Source organism: Ambystoma mexicanum, chromosome 8, assembly GCF_040938575.1.
Source record: "Ambystoma mexicanum isolate Mex_15411 chromosome 8, UKY_AmexF1_1, whole genome shotgun sequence".
NCBI classification, from domain to species: Eukaryota; Metazoa; Chordata; class Amphibia; order Caudata; family Ambystomatidae; genus Ambystoma; species Ambystoma mexicanum.
The window spans coordinates 648965444-648985465 of record NC_090929.1 but is presented as its reverse complement, the minus strand read 5'-3'; the positions used below and the strand labels follow the sequence as shown (position 1 = coordinate 648985465).

Below are 20022 nucleotides of genomic sequence, written 5' to 3'. Positions count from 1 at the left end.
ACTTCCCTATGGGCCGGACCACACCTGCCTACATCACAGCGCGGCACTCTAGTGCACTGGACATAAAATATCCATCGCCCACAACTAGATGCAGTGGTATCATAACAGGTCTCCAAATCTTACATATACGTGCTCATGCAGGTGCATGCACATCTCCGCCCATGGACCGGGCTTCTGAAATTTTAAGGAAAGGTCATTTTGGAACCATCACAGCTTTCACCGTCAGAACAATGGCTTCACTTCACACTCACCTGTGGACCATAAAATATAAATGCCAACACAAAGGCAGAAAATGTCAGCCACATCAGCTCGGGAGGATGCCTGGGATCTAAGAGTTAGACAGCACAGCCCTGTTGGCTGTGTGAGGAAGTGGGCTCTGGGATGGTGTCAGCTGACATCCCTCTCCCGGGGATTGTAATGAGCTCGTAGAGACCTCACTCATCCGTAGAGTCCTTGTGGTGCCAGCGAGCAACCATACGTTCAGAATCGTCACAGGCTTAATGCCATCTTGCACGATAGTGTATGGTTGCATACCCCCCAGCCTCCATCCCGGTCTTCCTCTTAATAAAGCTTTTAATACTTCGGGACAGGAAATAGCTTGTCATTTTATTTAACACTTTCCTGAGCTTCAGGCCATACTGCCAGCAATAGGTTTAATGTACAGCTGGGAAGCAGCATTCTTTTTTACGTGCCTTTATTCACAGATTAAATACTGCACAGCATGCAGGGGTCTTCCTGACTGGCAGGTCCATTTAATGTCAGTGGGCTCAAATACTCTTAAAGAGTAGCGGTTTTTCAATCAGCTCGTTACTGCATTTTATGGCACACTCTGTACAATATACAGCACTATAGCAATGTTTTATACAGATAAACAAACCTGGGAGGGGGGCGTCTACAGACACTTCCCAAAAATGTGCAATAAATTTGGTACTAGTGCATAAAAAGGCCTGTGCGTGGAGAGAGTGCACTGGGCATTCATCTCAGCGCTTACAAAGCTAATTCAACAAACGTGCTTGCTTTCTACAATACATAATGCCTTGTTGAATCCGGCAATCCACTGGCATCTTAATCTCGCCCTCCCGCCCCTGGCCTGTACCAATTACCCAGCCCTAGTATGGCACTGGCAGCCTGTTCATCCCCAGACACTGCACACCGTATTTACTTATCTAGCGTGGAGGGGACTGTCGGATTTGGGTCGTGGTGGGCCAGGGCCCCTCAAGCCAATTAACTCAGGCAAGCTACTAGGCCTCACAGCACGAGGACGACCACGCCCTGGACAAGCAACTAAATGAGAAGGTGGCCCTGCGCATGTGTGTCCATCACCCACCCCAAGTGACCTAACCATCATAATGAATTTCAAAGGCTGGCAAACAGCCAATGAAAAGACTATAAAGACTTACTATGCAGACAGTCTGATGATCAGTGTTTGCCACACAGAAGAACAAGTTACTTCTTACCTGGTAACGTTCTTTTGATTGGATGTTCCTCCAACGTATTCCTCATCTTAGATGTATTCCATCCAAGCTTTGCTGCTCTTCGGAATTTTTTTTCGGCAGAGGGCACCGTGCGTCGATGTTGCCGAGTCGATAGTCCCTCGAGGGCATCCATCGAGGGTGACGTCGTCGGGTGTATAAGTAGCAAGCGCGGCGCCCTCAGTTCTGTTTTCCCCCTCTTTTATATCTGTAATCTTCTACTGTGTAGATTGTGCCGGCAGACAGGTATCAGCCTTGCGAGATTTGAGATGGCAATAACCCGGAAAAAATCTACAGAGGGGTAGGTTGGGAAGGCGATGAGGAATACGTTGGAGGAACATCCAATCGAAAGAACGTTACCAGGTAAGAAGTAACTTGTTCTTCGAGTGGATTGTGTCCACCAACGTATTCCTCATCTTAGATAGACTCCCAAAGCAGTATTTTGCATAGTGCCTCTGGAGGAGGGGTCAGATTATTATCTTTTTTATTTTTTAAATGCCCTTAGATGGCAGAGTAATGCACTGCTTTTCCAAAGGTTAGCTCCCTAGACTGGGAAGCATCCAGGTTATAGAATTTTGAGAAGGTGTGAAGCGAAGACCAAGTTGCTGCTTCGCAAATGGACCTTATAGGGACACCTCTTTGAAGGGCTGTGGAAAAGGCGATGCTCCTGGTGGAATGAGCTCTTAACCCTTCAGGTGGGTCTTTTTGTGCTAGTCTGTAGCATTCTGAAATGCAAAGCATGATCCAGCGCGAAATTGTTTCGTTACTGATTGACCCAGCATTCTTCCAGTGTAGCCTATAAACCACTGGTTGTCCACTCTAAGTCTAGAAAGCCTAGAGATGTAAAAGCTTAAAGTTCTTTTTGGGTCCAGTCTGTGTAGTCTTTCTTCCTCCTTAGAAGGATGAGGTGGAGGATAGAATGAGGGTAAAACAATTTTCTGATTTAAATGAAAATCAGATATTACCTTCGGTAAAAATGATGGTTTAACCCTCAACACAACCCTGTCCTTATGGAACACAGTATAGGGTGGCCCAGAAGATGGTGCCTGCAATTCGCTCACTCTTCTTGCTGATGTTAGAGCAACTAAAAATGCTGTTTTTCATGTTAATAATCTTAATGGACACGTGTGCATATGCTCAAAAGGGGCACACATTAGGAATTTTAATACCAAATTTAGATCCCAAATCGGTACTTGAAATGGGTGAGAAGCAAACACATTAGTTAGACCTTTTAAGAATTGTGTTATCAAAAGGAATTTTGAAGTAGGAGCATTCTTCCGATGAGCGCTTGAAAACGGAAAGCGCTGCAAGGTAACCTTTTATTGTTCCGATATTCAGACCTCTATGTGCTAGGGTCAGAAGGAAAGATAGTACTTCCGGAATAGAACATAGAAAAGGATCGACATTCTTTTCTCGGCACCAGTTGCAAAGCCTTTTCCAACGGCAACGGTACAGAGACTTTGTTGCTGGCCTTCTTGCCGAAAGCAACACCTCCATATCATCTGGAAGGTTCCAATCCCTGTATCTCAGCCTTTCATATACCAAGCATGAAGGTTGAGTGTTCTGACCTCTGGGTGAAGAACCTGACCTTCCATTTGAGGGAGAAGGTTCTCTCTCTGAGGAAGACGTACTGGAGGACAGATGGACATATCTAGAAGGTCCAGATACCAGGTTCTCCTGGCCCAATTAGGATTATGCGGTTCCCGAAGCTTCTCAGCCTCCTGATGACTTGAGGAATGACGGGAATCGGAGGGAACGCGTACAATAGTGGGAAATTCCAATTCACCACGAACGCGTCCCCCAGGGCTCCTCTCGGGGGAAATTCCCTTGAGCAATACCTTTCGCATTTTCGGTTGGTACTGGTTGCAAATAGGTCTATCCGAGGGGTTCCCCAAAGGGCAAAGATCTCTTGAATGACTTCCTGAGCCAATTCCCATTCGTGGGACACCGTGCTCTGCCTGCTCAGAGCATCTGCCGTCATAGTCTCTTCCCCGGCTAGATGAATTGCCGTTAAAGAGATTCCTTCCTGAATCGCCCAATACCAGAGCTGCATTGCCTCTCTGCACAGGGGTAGTGACCCCACACCACCTCTTTTGTTTAGGTAGTGCATGGCCACTGTGTTGTCCGTCATTATCAGGACATTCTTTCCCCTTGACAGATGGCAGGAAGGCCTTCAGCGCTAGTCGGATTGCCCTCAGCTCCAAAAGATTGATATGTTTGGACTCCGATGGAGACCAGCGACCGTTTGTCAAATCGTTGGCATGTGCTCCCCACCCCAGGAGTGAGGCATCCGTCACTACTGTGATCTCCGGCCATGGTTGCCCTTTAAGATGTTCTCTGCACAGGTCCACCATAGAAGGTCTTGTCTGACCTTGTTCGGAATCTGAAGAAGATCCGTCATTTGACCCGAGAACTGGGACCACTGAGTCTTTGGGGCCCATTGAAGGGATCTCATCCTCAAGCGTGTCTCTTGCACCAGAAAAATGCAGGATGCCATGAGGCCGATCACCCGTAGAAAGTCGTAAGCCTGGAGATTTTGGAATTTTTAAACCATCTGAAGAATGTCTTGAGCCCTCGTCTTGGGAGGCGAGCTCCTTCCCAAGGATGTGTCTAATACAGCTCCTATGTATTGAAGCTGTTGGGAAGGTGTCATTTGAGACTTCTTTAAGTTGAGGGAGAAGCCCAGTTTGTGGAGGAAGTGGCAGGTGACTTTCAGATGATCCAAAGCTTGCTCGGCAGAGCGCGCTCTGATCAGCCAGTCTAGGTAGGGGTAGACATGAATCCCCCCCCCCTCTCCTGAGGTGCGTTGCCACCACTACCGTTAACTTGGTGAAGACCATCAGGGCGGATGCCAACCCGAATGGCAGGACTCTAAACTGATAGTGTGAGTCGCCAACAAAGAACCTCAGGTATTTTCTGTGCTTGAGATGAATCGGCACATGAACATAAGCATCCTGGAGGTCCAATGACACCAACCAGTCCTGTAGTTGAAGGGCCTGAAGAATCTGAGAAAGAGCAACCATCTTGAACTTGTCCTTCCTGAGGAACTTGTTCAAGCTTCTTAAGTCCAAAATGGGTCTCAGTCCTCCGTCCTTTTTGGGGATCAAAAAATACGGGGAGTACCAACCCTTGTTCCTCTCCGCTGCAGGTACTGGTCCTATGGCACCTTTCTCCAGCAGGGTTAGAACTTCCTGCTGTAGGAGCGGATTTGAAAATTTCAACGGGCGTCTCCCTGGTGGATTACTTTGAGGTTGCTTTAGAAAAGGCAGGCAATAGCCTTGGGCTATTATTTCTAGAGCCCAAACATCTGAAGTAATGGCTCGGCATTCTTGCAGATGCTGCGACAGCCTGCCTCCTACAGGTGTTTTGTGATGCAAGTCCTCAAAGTGGTTTTGTGGCGGATGTTGCAGCCGCTGATGGCAAAGAGGCTGCAGCTGGAGCTGGCTTAGCACGTTTTCCTCTTCCACCACAAGTGGCTTTTCTTTGGCCCCTTTGACTGGCCATTCCACTCGTCTTCCCGTATGAGGTATAATAACGATAGGATCGTCCCCTCCATGATTGTCCTTGCGCACGAAAAGGCTGAGGTTGCCTAATAGCAGCTCCTAAAGATTTTGCCGCTGCTTTTGAGGTCTGCAACCTCTCAAGGCTCTCGTCAGCCTTGTTGCCAAAAAGGTGAGACCCGTCAAAAGGCATGTTCAGGAGGCGGTTCTGTACGTCCGGTGCAAAACCCGACTTCCGTAACCACGCAAACTTGCGCATTACCGTGCTAGTGCCCATGGACCTGCTTACACTATCCGCAGTGTCCAACCCAGATTAAAGGGATTCCTGCATGGCCTCCTTTCCATCTCTAATGATGGCTAGGAAACATTCCCTTTCTTCCCCTTCTGGTATGTTGGCAGATTTTAATGCCATGCTCCCGGCTGAAAATACCTTCCGTGCCCAACCATCCACACGCTTATCGTCCCTGTCTGGAGGGATAGACGGGTACGCAAGTTGGTTGGAAGCTGTGGCTGCCTGTATGACCAAACTCTTGGGAGTTTGATGTTTTGACAGATAGCCGGGGTCGCTACTGGCTGGACGGTATTTTGATGCTAGGAATTTATTCACCGGAGGAATAGAATAAGGGAGTTAACCCAATTCTTGACCTCCCTGTTTTGTAAGGCTACATGAAAAGGTAAAACTGGGTCTTCAGTGGGACCATGGTCCAATATGTCTGTCAAATCGTCCTGGGCGAATTGGGCTGTTGGTTTAGCCCATCCCAAGTAGTCTACCACCTTTGTCATTAATTGACGATAAGATGGACTGGCATGCTCTCCTGGATCTGGTCTACCAAAATCATTCTCAGGAGAGGTATCAATGCCACTTGCATTATGTAAGGACTCCACCAAATCCTTCATCCTGCTTTCTTCCTATATTAAGCATTCTGGGACATTTTGGGTGCCATATTCCAACCCAAAAGGTACATCTTCCTCTTCGGATCTCTCCTGATCCTCAAAAATTGAGGTCAAGGATTTGAAAAACTCCTTCCTAGGGAGAGGCTTGAAAACCTTCTCTGGGAGAAGAGGAGGAGGAGGTGTAATACTAGATTTTGAAGAAGATACGTCTTGCAGTTTTCTCCTCCTTTTCTGCCTGCCCTGGCTTGGTTGGAGCCTTTGGCGCCAAAGTTTTCGGCATCGACGTCGATAAAGGCTTTGACATAGTGGTCGTCGACAGGGTCTGCTTCGAGGGCGTTGAGGCGGCCTTCGATTCTTTCCCCTCCGTGGTGTGGAAGGTCTCGGACGGTGTCGGTGACCTCGAGTGGTCGACTCGACTAGCGTTTTTCGCTCGGCGTCCTGGAAGGTTCTCTAACCTTCCTTTTACGATCACCCGGGCTCGAGGGCGCGCGAGTGTGGGAGCAATGATGCTCCCGGCCAGCTTCCGAAGAAGGCGCGGATCGAGGCTTTGCTTTCTCAAACCCCTCCATCATTTTGACCCTAAATGCTTCCCACTCTTCGGAAGACGAATGTTTTGTGGGGCATTTCATTTTCGGAGACTCGTCTGACGACGAGGTGGAGGGAGATCTATGGCGTTGTTTCTTCGACGAAGACGACGAGCGATGAGAATCGCTTCGAGATCTGGATCTATGCCTTTCGTGTCGAGGAGATTTTTCCCCATGGGGTCTCGACTCAACGCTAGAGGCTTTTCGATCCTTCCGACCTACCTGTAGCTTTCTCGCGAGGCCTTTCCCGTCATCGCCTGACACTTCGAACAGGCCTACATGTCGTGGCCTTCCCCGAGACACCACAAACACTCGCGGTGTGGGTCCGTGATCGACATTTTTGAGCCGCACGACTTCCATTTCTTAAAACCCGATCTCGGGGTCGTGGTCGGCATCGATGACGACATAATTTCTTCTCATAATATTATATTTCCTGACAGAATTCGAGGCGCGCCGAATGTCCGAAGCAACGTACTGCGGAAAAATGGAACTGAGGCCAACAGGCACCGCGCATGCTACTTATACACCCGATGACATCACCCTCGACGGAGGCCCTCGAGGGACTATCGACTCGACGACATCGACGCATGGCGCCCTCTGCCGAAAAAAATTCCGTAGAGCAGCAAAGCTGGATGGAATACATCTAAGATGAGTAATACGTTGGAGGACAATCCACTCGAATAGAGGAATACTGAGAGGGCCAGCGCCACAGCTCTTGCGCCAAGTCAGGCTCTATATTAAACAGCTGCAGTGATGCTACGTAAGGTGTGCAGACCTACATGCTCCATGCACTGTAGAAACTAAAGAAAACTAAAATGGGACGCGCCCATGTGGGCCCAGCCTGCCACAAGCTGAGCGAGCCAGACAAGAGCTTTACAATGCACATACATTGCTGCCCCACTTAAAATAATTACAATATACACAATCACACAGACAGATTATTCTTTTCGCTCTGCACTCCCGGGCACCCTAAATAACAAGCCACCACTGGCTTGATGCAACTTAAGACCTTTCTCCTTGGACTACTGCCTTCTTGTTTCATCTACCCTGTATTAGCCGCTAGGTCGCCTGGTGAATTCCTCTTGCACAGTGAAGTCCCTCTCCTTGACCCCTCCCACTCCAACCCCTGTACTCCTGGTGCTCGATCACCCCTATGAACTCCAACTGTTACTCTATCCCCTATTCTTCCGCTCTCTCGAAGTCTGGCAGGAAAAAATTTAAGAAAGCGCCCCTGGCCTCCAACCGAGGACTCCCCATTGCAGATACCTACGTTCATGCTTCCTCCAGCCATCCTCTTCACTGTCCCTTCTCCTGACCTATGACTAAATTATTAGGAGCGGGGGCTATTTAGCTCCTGCTTGTAGCCTAGAAGAGCCCGATTGGCGTGATACCAACAGTTACCATGAGCTACTTACGACTCCACAGGCCAACTGATGCCGAGCAAACGCAACTATGTGAATGTAACTCTGTTCCTTCGGGACAATCTATAAATCAGCATTGACACATCTATGCAACATTTAAAGCATAACTAGCAAACATGGTCATGAATATTGGTAAAATGATAGGTTTGCATCTCATATGAAAGTTCGATTTGTGGAATGTTATGTACTAGCTCCTCATTCCCCAGTGGTAGCTCCTGGTCACCAGTTAATGCTGGATTCCCAGGAGCAGATTGCAGCCCCTGCTTATCCAATCTTAATTTCGACCACTGATGTAGTCCAGTGGCACCAGATGGGAAGTTCTCTTGGCATACTTATCTAGGTGCATTATTAAGGTCTACCCGAATGGCACTATTATGGCCCAACCACCATCTCCTCCTCCTCCTCCTCGACAGGTGTCTTCCGTCTCTCATTAACTTCCCTTTTCCTGCCACTCCTCTGGCCTCTCAGCCCCCTCCGATAGGTGTACCATGTCCCTGTACCCCACCTCAGAAAACCTTTAAAGGAGGCAACCAGCTTCACTTAGCTTCCCTCAATTGTCGCTCTGCTGTTTAACACTCCTCTGACATCAGTCACCTCCTTGAAGATTTTGACCTAGACGTCCTCGCTCTTACCGAGGCATGGTTGAATAGCAGCTTTGTCACTGCTTTTGACACACTACTTTCCGAGGACTACAAGATAATCTCCAAGCCTAGGACTAACTGGCATGGAGGTTGAGTGACGCTAGTCTTCCCTGAACGGGTCCCTGCTGCCATCATTCCCACTCAATCTTACGCCTCCTTTGAATGCCTTGTCTGTAGGCTGGGTGACTCTCCTACCCTCTCCCTTACTCTAGCCACCATCTACAGGCCCCCTGGACCGCCCCCCTTTTCCTCCTTGAATGGGCTGATCTCTCCTGACCTCCTCCCCCAAACTTCTCTTCCTTGGTGACTAATACTCATTTAGACTCTCCCGATTTGGCCACTGTACTTTTCCGTGACCTCAGACTGTCCTTCCACCACACTTTTTCCCTCCGGCCCGACCCACTCTGCTCGACACACCTTGCATGTGCTCATCTCAGCAGACATCACTCTCCAACCCTCCAACTACCCCTCTCTCCTCTTCTGACACTCTCCTCCCATCTGGAGCTCCCTGGCCTCCTGGCGATGTCTGCCCGCACTGCCAGTCCCCTTCTGAGTCATTCGACCGATGAAGCGTGGGTCAGTCGATGCATTTGCCGCCACCTTCATTCCTCCTCACCTCCTCCCCACCATCTCCTCTCATACCGGCTGAGCAGTGGCTAACCTCCATCTCCAACACTCTGGACATCCTTGCCCCAGTCATGAAGATCTGCATGAAGCCTGCCTCCAAGTGCAACTCTTGGTATGACTCTGACTTGGTCGCTCTGAAACGAAAGTGCAGAGCTGCTGAGCGGAAAGGACACGCCTCAAGCACATCCTCTGACAAAGTGGCCTGCCGCCTGCTCCAAAGGCAACATCAACTGTCCATCTGCTCCAAGAAGAGAGCTCATGTCCAAGCCTGCATTTCTGGGGCCACCAATAACACGGCTGAACTCTTCCACTTCTGCAAGGAATTTGCCAATCCTACCACAGTCTCTTCTTGTCTTCCAGGCCCATCAGCACTGCACTGGCATCCCACTTCACCAAAACTCATCCTGTCTCACTCTCCTCTACTCCCCTCCGCACTACTGCTCCACTCCCGCCTCCTTCAGCCCCCTCTCTCATCCTCCCCCCATAATCTCACCTCATCTGCCATTGCACCAGATGAGGTCTCTAGAGTAGCCCGCAATATGAAAGTCTCCTCCAAACAGGTGCTCCCCTGCTCTTCCAGCACTATCAAGGACAGCATCTCCTCTCTCCCCCCCTTCCTTGGCTGACTTCCGTAACCATTCCTTTGCCACATTTAATAGAGAAAACTAACATGCAACAGATCCCTGCGCTATTGATATCGCTCAACGCGGAGAAAGCTTCGACAGTCGCCTAGGGGTTCCTATTTTGCGCGTTGGAGCATATGGGCTTTGGCTGCGGCTTTATCCGAATGATACAAGCCAACTATGTGAATCCCTCAATCAGAGTATCAATTGCCAACTCTCAGAACACATCCCAATTACAAGAGGGACACAACAGGGATGTACGCCATCCCCACTTTTTATGCTATATTTTTAGAACCTCTATTAGCAAGTATTAAAAATAATCAAAATATAAGGGGCATACGTTCGGGGCGGAAGAATATAAAATAACAGCTTTTGCTGATATGATGTCCCTGACCGATCCAGTGAAATCTATTCCAGGTTTGATCAAGGAATTAGCCAATATTGAGAAAATAACTGTGCTGAGAATAAATCGGTCCAAATCAGAAGCAATGGGGATAGGCTTGAAAGAAGCCCAGAAACAGGATCCGGCGCGGGTTTCACCTTTTAGGAGGGGCAGGGAATACATAGGCTATTTGGGGATACGAATCACTGATTCCATAACACTGTATGCGCCTAATCATCCATTATTATTAAGTAGAATAAAAGAGGACTTTGATAAATGGACCCCTTTACGCATTTCTTGGTTGGGAAGGATAGCAACAGTAAAATTGGTTATGCTACCTAGACTTCTATATTACTTCCAAGTGCTCCCGGTATGGATATCACAATCATTAAAGACTTAATAGATTATCACGTTTTGTTTGGCAAAATAAACGCCAAAGGGTTGCCCTGGAAACAATGATGGCATACAGAGGGATTGCTTTTTCCAAATATTTCCAAATACTATGAAGCTGCTCATCTACGGGTGATAAGGGAATGGCTGCTCAGAGAAATGACTAAATCGTGGGTAGAAACGGATAGGGCAGTAGCAGGGATTCCGCTGGATGGATTGCTGTGGTTGGACAAACAGGATAGACCCCAAAGCACTACTCTGATAAGGGAGCCATAAGTAATTTACAAAAAATATGGGATCGTTTACTGAGGCAAGGACATCTTTCTAAGTGCCAGTCCTAATTTACGCCAGTATTTAAAAATCCCCAGTTTTCCCCAGGGATGGTACAGGGTTCATTTAAGAAATTGAAGGGAAAGGAATGCAACAAAGGAGGTGATATGATAATAGAAGGGGGAAGTAAGAACCTTTGAAAACCATAAACAGTGTATAGGGCGGACTGAAAGGGACCGAATGGAATATTGATATTTTATTTCTATCGTGCTCATACACAGGTGTTTCACAAGGGAAGGAGAACAAAACGATCTTACTAGGCCCAGTGACATTGAGAATGTGCAAGTGCATGGGAAATGGGGAGGGGAAAGGTGCATGGCAGGGGGAGAAATGGAGAGTGCAGAGCAAGAAGAAAGATAAATAATAATGAATAAGTAATAAAGGCAACAAACAGTGTTAGTGCAGCAAGCAAGTGGCAAGTGCTGGGCTTAAGGCAGACAGGGTAGGTCTGATAAGTGCAGGAAGAAAAAAGGGGGTGGGGGGAAAGAGACTATGGGTACAGATACAGACCCCAGTGGAAGGGGTCGCCCGCAGGCAGTGCGCGAGGGTGGCAGGGTGAGCAGGTACCTGGGCTCAGAGGATAGAGGGTGGCCAGGTGTACAGTGCCGGGAGAGAACAGATAAGCGGGGATTGGGGCGGGGGGGGGTTTGAAGGCAGCAGCAAAGAGGAACGTCTTGAGGTGCTTCCGGAACCGTAGATGGTTCTCCTCAAGTTTGAGTGGCAGGGAGGCTTTTCCAGAGGGAGGCCCCAGCCGAAGACAGATCTACCCCCCCACCTTGTTTCTTTGAAAAACGACTGAGCCTGAGGGAGTGGGAGGTAGAAGAGCAAAGAGCTTGAGAGGGGAGGTATTTGTGGAAGAATAGCCGAAGGTATTTTGGACCCAGGCCCCAGAAAGCCTTGTGGGCAACACAGAGTGTTTTGAATTTAATCGTTGCGTCCACTGGGAGCCAATGGAGAGATTTCCGAGCTGGAGAGATACAATCCCAGGGTTTAAGGTCAAGGACACGTCTCGCAGTCCTGTTTTGTATTAGTTGCAGAGGGCGGAGAGTAGAGGCAGGTAGATTTAGAAAGGCAGTTACAATAGTCCAACCTAGAGAGAACCAGAGATTGGGAGACCATGAGATTCTGGGGGAAGGAGAGGAAAGGCAGAGTACCTCTGAGGAGGTGCAGTAGGAAGTTTGAATTTTTAGTGACATCAGAGATGTGGGCGGAGAACAAAAATGTTGAATCAAAGAGGACCCGGAGGTGGGGGTAGGAGGGCAGCCAAGAGAGGCTGGCCAGAGAGTGAGGGGAAAAGGATGGTGTGCCGATGAGGATCTCCGGCTTGCTGGCATTCAGATAAAGATCGTAGGCAGGACACATCAATCTTGAATGGCAATTAGGAAATCAGAGATGGAAGAGGAGGTGGCCAAGGGCAGCCTGAAAGGAGTCGAGTGTCGTCAGCGTAGCAGTGGAAATTTGAGCAGAAAATGGCAAGGCAGTGGGCGAGAGAAGCCAGGTATTGGTTGAAAAGCCAGGGCGAGAGGCTGGGGAACACCACAGGTAGAGAGGAAGATAGACTATAAGAAGGACCCAAGTTGGACCCCGGAGGGTCGATCAGCGAGGAAAGAGGTCAGCCAGGCCAGAGCCAGATCAGTGATACCCAGGTTATTACGAAGACAGTTGAGCAGGAAGGTGTGGTCAACTACGCTGAATACCATCAACTACGCCATTGGTTGAAACAACCTGATCTAAAAGAAGCCTAAGCCTATGAGAGGGCCTCAACGCCCTTCCAACATTTTATCACCACTCATAAAGGAGATAAACAATTGATGTCTAAAATGTATCATCTTAGTAGACTTGCAACCAGCATTGAAGTGGCCTTCTATTCAAAGATGGGAAATTTCAGAATCGTTTGAGTAATCTTTGTGTTAATATACCTAAGCTGACTAGATCCATCCAATTAAGGGAAGCATGGTATAAAATAATGGTGCAATGACACTGCACTCCGGAAAGGCTTCACAATATGCTTCTCAATACGGCACATGAATGCTGCAGAGGATGCGTGAGGGGAGATTGGAGGCACATTTGGTGGGATTGTCACAAGTTGAAGGTATTCTGGGATGGAAGAGCAAACCAGGTACAGTTCATGTCGTCAGGCTTTATATGGTGTACTCCAAGGTAAGGGGTATATGGAATGTTCAATCCGGAAAAACAGTTTCCTTTGAAAACTCAACGTGAAGCATTTATGGTAATGGTAATAGCAGCTTGGCTAGTAATAGCAAGAAAGTGGAAGCAGCAATCACCACTTTAGATTAAAGTATGGCTGCATAAAGGGCATTTGGCGATGGTGTTGGTTACATAGATTACAGGAGGGGTGGGGTCAACAATTCTAGATTGGATTGGGGGTTGGTAATTGAAAACCTGAATGGTGATTGCATGTGACAATGGTGTCCTCGGAATTTGCAAATATTGGACATACTATAGAGGACGGGACGTTCCTCAGGTATATGAACATGAACACAACAAGGAAGTACGATGAACCGACAAGTCAAGGGGGGGCAGCGGGGGCATGGTAGTTGGGGGAGGTGGGGGAAGAGTGTGCTACGATTCTTTTATATGTTTTATCACTGGTTTGATATGGAACTTGTAAATGTCAGTAAAAAAAAAAAAAAATGAAAGAACCAAGGACATTGTCTTACTCACCAAATCAATGAGGTCACTGAGGTTTTTCTCTATTTGCTGTGGAGGCAGACGCCTCATAAGATCCAAGGCACAGTCCAACTGCTGGTCACTCTGGTGGAAGGAGAAGAATCATGAATGACGCAGACCATTACAGAGGACATACATTTTAAACAATTTCACATACATGGGCATTTGTTAGAAGCAAGTGGTTTGCAAGCAAGGTGTAAAACGTCCTTTGCAGTGGCTGAGATGACCTTTTCAGCTGGTGACCTGCTGTTTCCAATGAATATTCTTTGCATGGCAGGTTAGTGAAGTAGTGGCAGAGTGAGGTAACTGTAGTCATGAAGTCTTCCATTGGTAACAATACACTGAGCATTTTAGTGGTCGACTTACTAAAATGTGTACTGGCTAACAAAGGTAGGTACTTAGCTTGGAATATAATCAGTTTAAGAAAGTTTACCTAGTTCCATTTAGCTCATTTAGGACTGAGGGTAGGTGTGATGAGACACGTAACAATACTTTGTGTGTGAAGATGGAACCTAACATCCACCTTCCCCACTAGTCATAATAACCTATACTGCTTTTCTTATGTCTTGCGATGCTAGGCCTCGCCACTGTGTCTAATCACCTTGTAATTCTGTCATTTTGTAAATATCTTGCAAGTATTTTTTTTAAACTGTTTTATTAGTTTTTCAATTGCACAACATCCAACAGCTCAGACACAAAAAAAAGAACCCTTAACATCCCACCTCGAGACAGAAACACCCCCGCCCCGCTCCACCCCAACACCCATCAGCTTGTATATACAAGCAGCATGGCACCTCTGAGTTCCCTCAACACAACGGTAGACACTTGGCCTGGTGCACACTAATACAGAAATAAGCTAAACACCAACGGGCCCACAGTACGATGCAGACTCTGAACAGGCTGTAGAGCAGATAGTCCTCATCATAGTCCAGAGGAGACTCCCACATTATCTTGCAACGAGAGGGGACAGTCTGATTCGCGAGCCATGTAGCTTCTAAAGGCCTGCCAATAGTCCTTGGGTCTGCTGTTATGGGGGAGTGTTTGGTTGTATTGCGACTCCCCACGCTCATACATCGCCATGAAGTCCACCCATTGATGCAATGAAGGCACGATGGATGCCCCCCCATGCACGAGCCACCAGTGCACTGGCGACCACAGAGGCCATAGTCTTATCTCTGTTTACATGTAGTTCTGCCCACGCCAATACCCATGTTTCCGGAGTAAAAGGAACCGGGGCCTCCAACACCTGTTCCATCACTTAAGCAACTGCCACCCAAAAGGTCTGGACTTGGGAACAGGACCAGGCTACATGATAAAAATCAGCAGTGGGGTAATGACATCTCTTACAAGTCAGAGACCTGAGTGGGAATAGGTTGTGTAAAGAAAGGGGAGAATAATACAATTGAAGTAAGAATTTGAAGTGAATCAAGTGAAATCTGCCATTACTGGAAATCGATTTAGTCTGAGCTAGTATGAATTTCCATTGAGCCTCAGACAGTGAGCGAACCAAACTGTCTTCCTATTTGACCCTGTATGAGGAGGAGGAAGGAGACCCAAGCCTGCGCGCCAAGCTGTTTGTACAACCCCCTTTCTGGGAAATGGCAGAGCTACAGTATACTCTAGAATTGGGGAAGTCTCTGGGGCATTAAGAAAGTCAGGCCACCTCGATTTCAGAACCTCACGGAGGCAGAAATACAACAACTGGGTGACCGTAGTACAGTCGCCTCTGGCCCTAATGTCCTCCGACGTTATGAATTTCCCTTGTGGTGCTACATCGCCCAAGGAGTAGATACGCAAATTCTGAAAGTGTCGAATGAAGATGTGCTCGAATGCAAGAGGGATCCCACGGACCCTATATATGGCCATCATGGGTGAATACCACGGACCCACCCAAGCCCACTTTGCTAGACGATCTGAAGCCTTGAGCGTGATCTCTAGGGGTTGGACCTCGGTTTGCAAGTGGTGCTCCCGAGTGGCCCAAAGAAAGCCTCTCAGGTCCTCTGTTTGGGCAATAGCCCTCTCAAGCTGCGAATGTGGCAAATCATTCGTTGGTGACCACCACCAAATTGAGTACTGGATCTGAGCAACTAGCTAGTAAAGGAATAGGTTGGGAACCTCCATACCTCCCTGGGCATATGGGTAGGACAACGTGCGCAAGGAAATGCGGGATCGTTTCCCCGCCCAAATCAGCCTGGTCATCAAGGATTTTATGCGGCTCCAAAACGATGCAGGGGGCCATACCGGGACACTATTAAAAATATACAAAAGCTTCGGTAAGCTCACCATTTTACCCAAGGAAATACAGGCCGCGTGAGAAATAGGGAGCTGAACCCAAGTGTCCACCCGAAGTTCCAGGTGTTGCAAAGTGGCAATATAGTTTTCCTCATACAGAAGTGCAGGGGAGATGGACACCTTTATACCCAGATATTGGATTCCGTGTAGGCGCCACGCGAAGGCCTGGCCCACATCCTGCGGGGTAACCCCTGGAGTAAGTGGGAGCACCTCCGATTTAGACCAGTTTATCTGTAGCCCAGACACAGCCTGTGATGGAGGAGATATCTGCATTTGCCGCTTTAAGTTTGTCCGGGGATGTTTAATATATAAAAGCATGTCATCCGCGTAGAGAGAGATGATAGATACGTGTGAGCGGATAGTCACTCCAAGATGGGAGTGAAACTCCCAGTGCACATGCCACCGGTTCAATCCCCAGGGCGAACAGGAGAGGGGAGAAGGGACAACCCTGCCTAGTGCCCCGAGTTGGATAAATAGGAGCGAATTGAATACCATTGTTGTAAACCCTCGCCCGTGGTGCAGAATAAAGAAGGCGAATCCAGCCAAGAAACACAGACCCGATGCCCAACAGGCGTAGGGCCTCGAACAGGAAAGGCCACTCCACTGAATCAAATGCCTTTTCCGCATCTAAGGCCAACACCGCAATCGGGACCTCCGGGTTCACATTGTGCATTAAGGCGAATAGTGTACGCAAATTATTCTGGGTAGATCGCCCGGGATAAATACTGCCTGATATGGAAGGATCAGAGCAGGCATGTGCGGGAGAAGACTGTCCAAGTAACTTAGCGATGATTTTATTATCAGTGTTCATCAGAGACCGGGGGCGATAGGAAGAGCACTTTTTGGGGTCTTTATTGGGCTTGAGCAACACCGTGACTAGGGCTGTCTGCGTGGACTCCGGGAGCACTCCAGAGGATGCCGTCTCCTCAAACATTTTAAATAAATGAGGCATAAGCAAATCAGGATATGTTTTGTATAATTTAGCCGATATCCCGTCCGTTCCAGGAGCCTTACCATTCAGGAGTGATTTGGTCACCCTTCGAAATTCTTCTTCCATGGGAGCGTGGGGGGGAGGGTCATTAAGAAGCTCACCCGCCTCAGAATCGAGCCAGCCCAAGGCAACCCCATCAAGAAATTGCATACCACCATCATGCCCAGCCGTGCTATGAGCAGTATACAACTGCTCATAATATTGGCGAAATACCTCATTTATCTCCAACACGTCACTAGTAGGTGCTCCCCCTGGGGATCCACTTCCAATATAGGATCCAGTCGACTCCCCGGCCTATGGCCCAGGCAAGGGTTCTACCCTGGCGAACTCCCTCCCCATATCTCGCTGTATCGGTTCGGGTCACCCAAGAATCGCTCCTCTCCATCCATCAGAGCACGGATCTCCCGCCTCCTCGCTGCAAGATCAGTCTTAAGATCTGAAGAATCTGCATTCTCCTGGAGGTGCTCCAATTTCTTAATTTCACACTCCTTACGCGCAATGGCTCTGCAAATACTTTTAAGGACCCTCCCCCCTCCTGTGACATACACCAGCCTCGCAGGAACACCTTAAAAGTTTCCCATAATACCCCTGGACTGGGGACGGACGCCGCTTTAAACAAAGAATTCTATAATAGCCTGGCGCATCCCCTCCCGGAACACCAAGTCCTCCAATGCCCTGGCCCAAAATCTCCAACGAAGCTGCCTGGGGTAGGATAGGGGGCCCCTGAATTTCACTAGGACCGGGGAGTGATCGGAAAGGGTGCGGGGGAGAATCACTGCCCCGTCCACCACACGGGTCAGGTCCGGAGACAGAAACACAATCAATCCTGGACGAACTCCTGTGCACACTAGAGTGGAACATGAATTCCCAGGCGTCAGGATGACACCGACGCCAAACATCAGACAAGGAATAATCGGACGCAATGGACAGCCATTTTTGTGCTGCGCGGGGAAGCAACCTATGGGGCGACATTGATCTATCTAAAGTGGAAGAAAGGGCTACGTTAAAATCCCACACCCATACCACCTCGCAACACTGGAACAATCGTAAATGCTCCGAGCATGCCTGGAAGAAATCGGGAGAGTCATAATTAGGGCCGTAAACATTTATAAAGAGGACAGATCGGGTCGCAATCGCCCCAGCCACCAACAAGAACCGTCCCTCCCCGTCCACCACCTGTTTGTGAAGTTTGAATCCCAAGGAGCAGTGTATATATGTTGCAATACCCCGGGAATGTGTAGAGTAAGAGGACCCATACCCCAACCAGATGGGGCAGGCAGCTTGTGACCTTTCCCTAAATGTGTCTCTTGCAGACATAGCACATTAACCTGGTGATTCCTTGCGTAGTTAGATCTGAGTCGCGCCTTTTTTGAGTTAGTAAAGCCCCAAATATTCCATGTAAGCAGGGTTATGTCAGAGTTAACTGGGGAACCGGACCACGTAGAGAAACTCATGATATGGCTTTGTGAATTGCATTTGGACGAACTGCGGCCGCTGAGGTGTCAATTGATGTAAGGCCATGAGTGTTTCTAAGCTGACCAGGCCGCTCATAGAGCGTCGCCCTTCCTAAAGAGGAAATCAACCCCTCCCATCCCTTATATTCGAGTGTGACAAAACATCCATACCCAAGTCCGGGGATGGACACTAACAGGTATGACCTTAGATCATTAGCAATTAGATAACGGGAAATGGCCACCCTGAATTAATTTCTCGGGACGCCCATCTGCGTATGCAACAACCTGGGTACCCCCCTCTCCCAAGCAACTCACAAATAACACTAACAAAAAAGCAGAACAGCCCCCGAATCACACACCCCCCTCCCACGCCAGAAACCCCAATCAACTTGCCCCCTATACCCACCCACCTCCCTTGACCCCCTCAAACATTAATCAAAACCAAGCAAGTGGCTGCTGGGCTCGTGGGGGTTGGGGGGTCATGGGGGGCGTATGTCTACCCGCCAACGAGCAGTGGGCCCTTTCAACCATAAACATATTAGTGACTGGCGGGTTGTCCAAGACCTCTGAGTAACTGTTCGACAAAGAGCTCCATATTGTCAATGTGAGTAGATTCTGCCACCCCAGTAATCCTTATATTGTTTCTCCTCGATCTCCTCCCTTCAAGGTTATCATTCTTAGCAGTAATTTTCTTAACAGTCTGTTGCATGGATGCCACCTCTCTCTGGAGAGCAGAGATCTCAATTTGTACTGCCGACACTTCCACCTTACAGATGAGGGTGTCCATTTTTGCCCCCAGGCTGTCAGTACTTCCCTTGAGGGCCAGCAGGGTCTGATTTAATGCTGATATGTCAATGCAGGCGTCTCCGGGGACCTCTTCCTGGAAGACTGAGGAACGATCTGCCCTCGCAAATTGATCCATCTTGGATTGCCGTCTTGGATTACCCATTCCGGGGATGCAGGGAGTAACAGTCAGGGCCTATGCCAGAATCGCCTCAATACGAGGCCCGGGAAGAAGGGATTCCAATAAACCAGGACCCACCGGAGTCGGGGAGCCAATGTACTCGGGGTGAGGGCCAAGAGCCAAGGCCCCCCCCCCTTAAGTCTCCAGGAACACCCACAAATCGCACACCCTGCGGCAACTGTTTAGCAAGGGATGTGGGCGAGGACCCCCAAGACGAGACCACAGTCCGATCCCCCATACATCCGGGCCGAAGCTTCAAGTAATTCAGTGGCCACCAGGCCACACGTAGAGAGAGAAAGAAAGAAAAAATAACCTGCCCCCTAATGCCCCATAACCAGAGCCTCCAGACAGGTGTGGGGGGGGGTACTCCGCTCTACCCCAAGGAAGGGGAGCAGTGGGGTTACACCACCATTTCCCCCACAAGGCCTTCGCTCCACATGGCAGGGCAGATTGTCCCAAACTGCCAAATGCCCCCCCACCCCCCGTCCAGGAAGCCCCGATCAGGTGGGCAGGAGCCTCCAAAGTCCCTCACTGTTGGATACAACAACTTGCCAGAAAATCCAGAAAGCACTATGGCTGCAAATATACAGTCTGCATATTGTCAAAGGCCCCTCTAACACCACCAACGGCTGACCAATCAGGTTTTATATTGCATGTGAGGCAATGGCTATCACAAATCAAAGCTTGTGTTTTGCTAGTGTGAACATCAGGATGCAATAGGTTCAGAAGCCAGATTGAAGTAGAGGCAAGCATAATTTGTTCCAAC

At 48.8% G+C, this 20022-nt stretch overlaps 1 protein-coding gene across 4 annotated transcripts in view; it reads right to left on the bottom strand.

The window, feature by feature from the left end:
• CAPZB (capping actin protein of muscle Z-line subunit beta) overlaps nt 1-20022 on the bottom strand; it is a 631298-nt gene that overhangs the window by 418989 nt on the left and 192287 nt on the right. For all 4 annotated transcript variants that reach the window (XM_069610389.1, XM_069610387.1, XM_069610388.1 and 1 more), the window contains exon 2: nt 13550-13639. In XM_069610389.1, the coding sequence (XP_069466490.1) occupies nt 13550-13639 (90 nt within the window). The remainder of the gene's footprint in view (nt 1-13549; nt 13640-20022) is intronic.